The sequence below is a fragment of the Apaloderma vittatum genome, unplaced genomic scaffold, assembly GCF_000703405.1.
Source record: "Apaloderma vittatum isolate BGI_N311 unplaced genomic scaffold, ASM70340v1 scaffold1483, whole genome shotgun sequence".
NCBI classification, from domain to species: domain Eukaryota; kingdom Metazoa; phylum Chordata; class Aves; order Trogoniformes; family Trogonidae; genus Apaloderma; species Apaloderma vittatum.
The window spans coordinates 17,834-27,694 of record NW_009707271.1 but is presented as its reverse complement, the minus strand read 5'-3'; the positions used below and the strand labels follow the sequence as shown (position 1 = coordinate 27,694).

The window sequence follows — 9,861 nt, the reverse complement described above, 5'->3', positions numbered from 1 at the left end:
TTGAAAAACAGATATTAATATGCGAGTTTTTAATCTTGTTTGTCCATTTTTAAGTGCAGATTCCTACGGATGAAAAAACCCAAACAACAAAGAAGAGCTTGCCTGTTTGAAAAACAATTAAAAACCTGGACAGGGAGTAATACTTTGGTTCCAGCCCTAGTGCCAAATGATACCAGTCTGCACCAAAACGTGCAAAAATCTCCTCTCAAACACAACAGGAAAGGAGCTCGAAGAAGCAGCAGCTTAAGGTTGGCCATACTTCACTCCTATATACTGGGATTTACAACTGTACAGGTCCGTAACGACAGGTCCTTGCCCTCGGAGGGGCGAGGGCTCCACTACCTCCTGCTGGGCAAGTGCACGCCGTTGACAAGAGGCAGGAGCGGAGGATGGAGTTCTAGCTGTGTTAACAGTGAGAAGTGGTCTGAAGGGATGTGAGGGTGTGGACACCCAGTGATGTTGTTGTCAACCAGCCACTGAGGGTCCAAAGGCCCCAGGACACCAAGCACGTTCATGTGAGTGTTGGAATAGAAAATGTAGTCAATCACACCCTAGGGAGAAAGAGAAACACGACAGTGAGAACACACCTCGCTTCGGGCAAACCTTCGCTCGACCGCCTTCCGGCTGCCGGTCGCGGCATGAGGCGCAGCGCCGGGTTTTGGGGTAAGAAACGCCCCCGCGGCGTGAGTCGCTGGCCGGAGCCCGGTCGGGAGCTTAAAAACCGCCAGCGGACGGAGGGTTTGTGTGCGGCAGGAAAAGCGTCCGGCGAGCGTAGGAACCAGTGACGAAGCGCTTTTACAGGACCAGAGGGAAAGGCAGCCAGCGGTCAGAAAACTCAGACAGCGTCCTGGGGAGACCAGGTCAGTGCCTGCCATTTCAGAAAAATCGCTGCTTACTTTGAAATCAAAAGTGTAATTGGTGTAAGGCATCAAGTTGTTTTCGTAGGCGCTCTTGAGTTGGAAGCCGTGCGTGATCCTTCCTTCAGAAGCCCCGTTTTTCCCGTTGCCGCTGAAGTTCATGAGACACTCGTTGTAACGCAACTCCTTGAAGTCCTTGTGGTTGTCGGCTACTATGCCGTTGCTTAAGTATTCCACTACACCTGTTTGCGGAGGAAAGGATTCAGGGAGTCGCTTTAAAATAAAACACTCGGGGAACGTCGGCCTCAGAGTTACAAACCGACACGCCAACACGACACCGCACGAGTTAGGAAGTCGTCATGTACCATCACAAACTCGCCTCCTTCCTACTTATTACTGTTGCTCAAAGCACGGGGGTTTATTTAAGGATTTATTTACGATCCATTTGTCCTTTTCTGTTGCTTTTTAGGTTTAACCAGCTCGTCTGGCCCGTACAACCGACCACAGAAGTCTACTCAACTGGAAGACTTGCATTCTCTTCAGCCAGAGTTTGAGAGACAGCTCAGAAAGCTTTCATCCACACCTACCCAGGGAAGTGCAAGCCACCCCTTTGCTCTTCAGAAGAGAGGTTTTGAACATTTGAAAAAGGTAAGTTAAAAAATGAAACCAAAACGAGTCTTACCCGAATCAGGCAGTGAGTTGAGATCCGCACACAGCACCAGAGGGATGGAGTTGGGATCCGCTGTTGGGCTCCCGGGCCTGCTTGAAGCTTTCTCGAGGATATTTTTCAGTTCCGAGACAAACATCATGGTCTGAATGAGTTTGACGTCTGAGTATTCGGGGTCCCAGTGCATGTGGGCATTGGCCACAATAAGCAGCTGTTTGTCCACGTGAAGCGATTTCATACCTGGATGAACAAATACATTTTTATCAGGCAAAGTCTGATTGTGCGAATATGCCCGAGGCCGTCCGTGCCTGTTAACATTCAGGGTCTGGATACCAAGGACTCTGAGTCGGACACGCCGGCAGACGGATGGGCTCTCCTTGCTGGAAAAACACAGGCATTCTCTGAACAACTACTCCTTTCTAAGTCATTGACATAATATAGCATTGATATAACACAAGGCAAGTAATTCCCTCCGATATAGGGAAGAAATCTGATACTGGTACAATTGCATCCCTTCTGGCTGCTCAAGTGGATGTAACTATTCAGTATTTAAAGGGACGAGGGAGTTTTCTGACCCGTAGCTGCAAGTTGTTCCCTTGGGAAAAACTTAAGGATGCTTAAAGGAATGCTGCAAAACTCTAGCTTGGCTGCTTTTCCTATTTATCTGAGAAGTGTTTATCTGAAAGATGGGGCACGAAGTCACGGGCAGCTCCTTGCCGTCCTGCAATTCAGACGTTCTGCCCCTTTGAAGAGAAACGCTGGCAACAAGCGATCAAAAAACCCAGACACGCAGACGGAGCAGGGTGGCAATTTTCAGTGCGTTGAAATTGTCTTCTGCATCTGATCAAACTTAATGAGAATGTGACAGCCAGTCAATCAAGTGGCATGAAAAGATACCTGATAATGTCATTCCTCCACAGCACTACATTAGCACTGTCGTACAATCGCTGGGGGAGGATGGAAGGATTCAATCAAGGGGAAAAAAAAGAGAGTTGAAAATAGAAGTTGAACGTTACCGACGGCTACTGGTAAGAGCATATGCACGTAAACACAGCGACCTTGGAAAAGCTTAATTCTTCAAGTAGAGTTTAACAGAATATGTAGGCAGCGACAAAAGCATGAAAGGAGAAAGCGAAACGCGGGGCATCCGGCTGCGAGTGCGACCGGACATCATGTCGTCTGTGTCCTGTCTTAGCCACCGCTGAGCTATCGCTTCTCGAAGGAGCACAGCGAACAGCGTTGGCTCCCCTGCAATTGTCTGGGTACCTCCACCACTGGCCCAGATATCCTAGAGAGCTGCATTCTCTAGGAATAACTCCTGCCTTCCCATGGAACCGAACAATCAGTGAGAGAACCAGTCGTACTCACTTGCTCCGAACAATTCCTTATGCACCTCCAGCACCACGGCCACTCCGATGTTGTCCTTCGTCATCACTCTGTTCAGCATCGCTTCCGAGCCTTCCGAGTTGGCCATGGCCACCTGGTTGAACTCCACCGTGTGCTTCTGCACAAGCGTAAACCTGACGAAACACAGAGAACCGCACGTGAGCGTGTCTGAGGGACGGCCGCACGGTCCACGCTCCGGTCTCCCAAGGAGAGAGCCTGCAGGAGGGGGTGAGGCACGTTTCTTATGTCTTCTCCTTTTATAAAGTAAAAACAGTTCTAAGGAATATTTGCCCCAATCAGGGCTGGCAAGCGAGATGAGCAGTGCTCTGCAGTTACCGCACTTCCGCAAAAAAAATAAGACAAGCCGGTAATTAAAGGCTTGCCTTTTACTTTGAGCTAATGCATTATTAAAAAAAAGCTTCTGTCAAGCCGCTAGCTACCACCGTTAGTTTGGTGAAATTGGTTTTTCATTCCACCTTCAGGATGCCTGAAAACACCTTGCTTCAGGACAAGCTGAAGGCTCCCTACTGAAGGGTGTTTTGTTCTTTTTTTTTGTTGTCTTCTGGTCTAGGAAAAGTTAAAAAAAGAGTATCATCAGCCTTCTGTTTTCACCTGTGAGAGCCACAGGGTAATAACCATTTCTCTTTACATCCCTGGTAGTTTCAAGGTTTGAAAAACATCACTTGGTTGTTTTCTCAGGCTTCCTCTAGTCGAGTTTTTATACACAATCTGAAAGGCATATTTTTGTTTCTGGAAGCAGTGAAAACTCTGAAAGGGAGCTAAGGCTTCGCAAAACTTCCATTCTGATCACTGAAAACTGTTCTGAGGGAGTATTCGGAGACGGATGAGAAGTGAGAGAGGCAACACCTCTCCTCCCTTCCCACCAGTCTGACGTTTTTAGTGTAGCACAACTGTATGGACTAAGTTTTCAATCGGGTAACGTTTCAAGGAAATTGTAACGCTTTCGAGGAAAGCTTTCTGACCTAAATCAAGGTGGTTTTAATGTTTTTGTTGTTGGTTGTTTTTTTTTTTAGAAAGCTGCTTCCACCCCCTTCCCTTACTTTTCCGTTTTGAAGAATATTGCGCAGCCATCCACATGCTTCTTCTCCTGCTCGGACATGATTTTGGCACGTGACTTCGGCGAAAAGAACCCGTCGTATCCTCGTTCTTTCAAGGCTGGCAGAAAAAGGGTGAAGTATTGCTCCGTTTCCACTTCCTGGAATTGAACACAAATATCTGAGGCTAACGAAGTCAAGCAAAACCCTTCCTCTCGCTGTGAATCAACTTAGGCCTGCCTTGGCTCGCAGTCAGCAGCTCCCACCAAAGCAAAACGCTTGTGTTTGCACAAATCGTGTAGTTCCCTAGATCTGGCAACAGATTTGCATTCCTGGATATCCTGGAATCTCCCCCAAAAGGGAAAGGGACAGGTGGATTTGGAACAGCAATAGGTTACACCCCATAATTTCGAAATCTGAAGGTGGATACCGTCCTAGCCTAAAACTTTGAGAGGTCGACAGGTATCCGGCAGCGATGAATGTTTAATCTGGAGAGCTCTTTCGCACGAGGGTCCCTGGCTGTTTGGTAACAATACCTTTTCTTTGCACTAACATTTGGTCTCCAGGAGGATTTCAGAGCTTGATCTCCTGTGGTTTTCAGACCAAGAAGCAAGACTCGCTTCACGCGTAAGATTTTTGCTTTGCAGAACTTCTTTGAAAAAATGAAGGGTCAGTTTAAAGGCAGAAAAGTTCAGCTGCTCTGAAGGTTGGCAATGCGTTTCTAATAACACAGTAGGATGCACGTACCAATGACAATTGATATTTAACTTTGTCCCCTTGTTTGCCAACGAGAGTTTTTTTGAGGTTTTAACTTCTTTACCAGGCAGGAATGGACTAGGAAAAGTGGCATTTGGGGTTAGAGCATTCTACATTCTCCCTTTCTGCAGTAAACCCCGTAGACACACAGGGAGGAGAGAATATTTAGGATTTTTATCTGATGGAGGAAAAGACCTATATCTTCCAATGCAAATTACCTAAAAGACCTATATCTTCCAATGCAAATTACCTGGTAATTTGGTTAATTTTTATCTTGCTTTGTCTTGTTTTGTCAAACACAAGCCGGTGCGTGCACAACAAGCTGTGCACACAGCTTGTACCGGTTTCTGATGGAAAATAAGAGGTTTTTTTGCAGTTACCTGAAGACTGATGATATCTGCATCACAGTTGACGATCTCTTCCATGATTCCCTTTTTTCTATACTCCCAATTGAGCGCCCAAGACGGGCAGTAGCCGTAGAGCTGCCGCGTGGCGTATTTATCGCACAGCACGTTGTAACACATAACTGTGAATGAAGCTAGAAGGCAAGAAAGGGACAGGTTATCAACCTTGGAAGGTGAGAAACACTGAACTTATTCAAGCCAAAATACTGAATCTTGCATGGTCTGTTCTGGAGGGCTTACTGAACACAAGGCTTATTCCACTGAGTGTTTCACGAGCACGAATTAAAAAGGCCCTGCTGAGCCAGCAAGGCTAAACTCTTCCTGAAAAAAATCAGTGTTACTACTGAAACGAGAGGGTGTCAGTGTGTGTCACAAAGCCAAGCGATCCCATTTGGCAGTCAGTTCGGAAAAGGAGAGAGGGAAAGGAGCGTTTTGTGATGGAGTCCAACCCTGGAATTTATCGCCCGAGCTTGCCTCCATACAGCAACTTCAGGCGTTTAAGTGACCTGCAGGGTTCTAAAGCAAAAAGCAAAACACGGCTGCTAAAGAAGCCGTTACGATGTCAGGACACCACAGCATCAGGCAGAAATGCTCATTTAGAATAGATTTGCAAAGACCTAATAGATTATTTGGTCACTTTTTCGAAAGAAGCCAGCGTGCGGCTCTTCGGAGCGTTCAACTTGGAAACACGCTGCTTTCGTGCGCCAACTTCTCGACTCCCGTTGACTTCACGCCAAGGAAAGGAGATAGGTAAGAGCAACGTCCCGCATCGTGCCGCTGGAAAAGACTGCTCCTTCTTGCAGGGAAGGAAGCGAGGTTTTACTGTGGGGCTACCCCACAGCCCTGTATTTTTATACTTGTAGTCAAAGATTTCTGCCGTTTCATTGTTGCAGCTGTAGAATAACAAAAATGTCAAATTCAGCTGAGATACTGATTTGAAAGGGAAACAGAAATGCAGTTCAGTTTTCAAGACCTGCCTCCTGCACGCTTCTAAAAAGAAAAAGTACGGAGCACTGCCACGTGATTCTGGCTGGTTATTAACCTGACTATCCACAGTAACATTATTAGCTGCCTTCTTCATCCAAGGGATCTTTTTCTTGAGGGGAGGAAGACCTGAAGTGCAGCCTCTTGCACTTTACCAAAAGCAACAATAGAGGGCATTGAACCAACCAGCACCCGGCACTCCACGGGCTCACTCACAGATCCACACTGCTCAAAGCCTGTGCGTGGACACGGCATTTGTATCAATTTATCGTACACTTGTTATTACTTCTGAGAAATTAATTGTTTTAAAAGAGCTTTTTGGCTTGGGCGTCAGTAGCTGAACAGTTACAAAAAAGCCTGACATGGGAAAGAAATGAGTGGCATCCCTTTCCTGTTACAAAAAATTTTATTTACAGCACAGCTCTGCGTTAATTGTTTTAGTACAAGCGCGTGCAAATTGCTGTTTTCAGTCAGATCCATGCAAGACAGAAGATTTCTCTGACAATAAAACCCAAGAAAAGCTTTTCGGCGTATCATTACGTGACCGCAGAGGGTAAGAACCACAGATTTACCTGAGGGCAGAATTTGGTCTCGTTCTTTCAAAGTAATCCATGGCCTTGGAGGCAGCTGCTCTGGATGAACTATTAAAAAAAAAACAAACAACAGTGATTAATTCAGAGTTTACATTTGTCAGTTACAATTTCTACGTCAAAATGATGACTGAACAATAATGCTTCATAGTGTGCGCTGCAACCCCAGCTCCCCAAGTCCTTTTATGTTTCAGGGGAGGCAAAAATCCTTGAAAAGGCTGGTAATAGTGAGAGGAAATTTGTCAGTTGTACAACTCATGCCTATTTTTGTCTCTTCTTTCCGATCTAGAAGCACCACTAAAATACTCCTGCGCTGTGAAGAAGCAGGCAAAATGGGAAGGTGAGTGATGGAACCACGAAGGAGGGTTTAAGTCAGGGACTGGATCTTCTTAACGACTGGAACTAAATTGGACATCCTGCTTGCATCGGGCTTGGAACTTCTACTGGAAAGTATCAAAGTGGCTTCAGCAAGGAAGACTTTGTACTTTGTAGGTAAGTGAAGGGTTGGAAAATAGCTTAGACGATAGATGTCAACCTCTTCCCCTGCGTGCGGGCGTGTGTTTGTGCGTACGACTGGAACCACGTGACAAAAACTCTCCCTCCGTCGGTTCGCGTTCTCCTTTTGGCAGCAAACGCTGCCCGAAACGCGCGTTTTAAACCACTTCTGGCAGGTAGATTTGTAGGGCCCTCACCTGCTAGATTGTCAAGCATGTAGTTCAGTAGCTTTCGAGTTCCGTCTGGATCCTGGTAGAGGCTGAGAATATCTTGTGATAAAGGATTGCCTGCCAACAGCATAAAAAACCCAGAAAACAATGGGGTGATTAGCTGCTTGACTTTCTCGAGTGCTTCCCAACCCAAGAAAACCTCCCATGAGGAGAACCGACAAGTCGATATTTAGGCTGCTTAACGTGGAACCGTAGAAGGCCACAGTAAGAGGTGCTATAGAAACAGCTCGCCTGCATAGACTTTCTTCCTTCGACTCGTCTTGATCAATAATAGAGTAGATTAAAGGGTTTCTTTACCCATCTACAGATTTGAAATAGGCTCGTAAAGAAATTTAATTGCACTAAAAAAGCAAAGCATCATTTTTCGAATGGGCTGGTCATTTTTGCTAGAAGCTTGTCTCGAATACACTGTGAGGAAACGTTAAGGTAAGACATGAAGCTTTTGAGCCCGGCCCCCTCAGTAACTCAAGAGTACTCGTAGGAATATTTAACTGTAAAGAACTCACCTTTCAAACCCAGGGTTTGTAGCTGGAAGAGCCGTCCAAGCTCGTAAGGCAAAACCCGTAACAGATTGTTATTTAAAAGCAATTCCCTGCAGCAAAAGCAAGAACACTTTTGATGAGTATCACTTCAGAAGAAAACCCTTAATATGCTCTATGCTCCTCATCTTGCAGGATGACACTTCTCACCCCGAATGTTTTTGTATTCTAGAATAAAGATATGCCAATCTTCCCGTTTCAAAGCACGATCAAAATCTAAGGGGAGAAGGAAAAAAAGCCACAAACCCCCAAAAACACAAAATGAAATCAGAATTTAAACAGCAGGCAATCACCAAGTCTCAAAGAATGTTTCAGACAGACACAGCTTACAGACAGGTATTTGCAGAGATCAGAAAAGAAGGATAATGAACTCCAAAGTTATTATTCAAACTGAAGCTTTGCGCCAGTCTTGATTTATTTTTTTTTTTAAAAATACAAGAATGGAAAGCAAAAGCTATATCCCAGAATATAGATTTTTGCCAGGTTTGCCAGCATAATTTCGCTCACCTGAGAGATACCATGTTTCCTAGTTCTGCTGGTAAACTTCTGAGTTTGTTGGATGACAGATCCAGGTAAACCAGATTATGAAGCTTGGCAATATCAGGTGGAATGCGAGTAAGGTTATTGTCATTGAGGTGCAGAGCAGTCAAGTGGGTCAGCGACCAAAGCGACGTACTTAAGCTCCGCACTCTACCTAAAAAAAGAAAAGCGAAGAACCACCTCTTCAGTCGGGTTTGCACTTTCAAAGATATGGGGGATGTCAGAAGGTGGGATTTCCAGTGTGGAAACTTGACTGGAACGCTCAACTTGAAGAAGATACCTTGGTGTGTCTTAAATAATTATTGAAGCCTCCCAGTTCAAAGCATAGAGACAGACGTCCAGTTCTAGGGAAGCAGATGCGCTACCCAAAAACTCGCGTCCAATCTGAGCTGGTGTTTTAAATCAACTGGGCTTGACCAGCCAAGCTTGAAGGCGATCTGCTAAACTGGTTATCCCATCTCCTGTGCCAGCTCAGAAAAATCGTTTTCACACCAGAGGCCCTTATGTGAAAACGATTCTGGGGCGCTAAGAACTCCGCCGAAACGGAATTGGAAACGGAATCAACTCACCCGAGATCTCTAACTCAGCCCAGTGCGACTTCTTCCCATTGGCTACCTCTTCTGCTGACATGATGGTGTAAATTCTGCGAGGATCCGGAGGATCATATTTTTCCTTTGGCATCCCTGTTAGTCTGAAAGACCATCACAACCGTTACCGTCTGCCACTTGACAACGTTTCTTCCTTCTTACCCTGCCAGATTATCATCCCCAGGGACCATGAATAGTGCAGTCAAAGGGGAATTAGCTCAATTTTCCCATTAACTACCTAACTTCACTGTTTTGTGCTTTTTCATGCTCAGTATCAGTGAAGATCTTTTTACTCCTCATGGCCTAAGAGACAAAAACGAGCTCAGGTAAAATTCTCGTTCGCTGTTCTCGTGCATCCAGGGCTTCAGGCCAGTCCAACTCGTGGATATCGGATGCACTCACATCTCAAGGGTGAGCCTGCGCACACACAAATGCAACCGATCGCATTTTCCAGCCTGTTGTCAGCAGACAGCTCCTATGTCCTGCTCAGAAAACGTACATTTTCCAGATGACAGAGTGAGGAGCTTCCCTCTGTAGCTCCCGAGCCCGTTATGCTGAGAAAGACTGGAGGCTGGGGAAGAGGAATTGTTGGTTTAAAAACACAAGGATAGCTGAATTTGCCGTTCGCTGGCCTTTTCCTCCCCAGATGCCCACAACACACAAGCCTTGATTTTATACAAATCCAGAGCAGCTGGTCTACAGGATGCTTTTTTTTCCTCACACACACGTCCCTGCTACAACTGTCTGCAACAGTTACGAAGCTCTTAGCTA

General features: G+C 45.8%; 1 protein-coding gene across 1 annotated transcript; it reads right to left on the bottom strand.

The window, feature by feature from the left end:
* Positions 1–338: 338 nt before the first annotated feature.
* CNOT6L (CCR4-NOT transcription complex, subunit 6-like) lies at positions 339–9,184 on the bottom strand. The gene is made up of 11 exons (XM_009866098.1): positions 9,073–9,184; positions 8,471–8,657; positions 7,931–8,016; positions 7,392–7,481; positions 6,682–6,750; positions 5,102–5,259; positions 3,972–4,126; positions 2,893–3,044; positions 1,540–1,764; positions 897–1,099; positions 339–551 (listed from the first exon to the last, which is right to left on the bottom strand). Exons 1-11 carry the CDS (start codon positions 9,182–9,184, stop codon positions 339–341), a joined length of 1,650 nt encoding a protein of 549 aa, XP_009864400.1.
* Between the last annotated feature and the right edge of the window lie 677 nt (positions 9,185–9,861).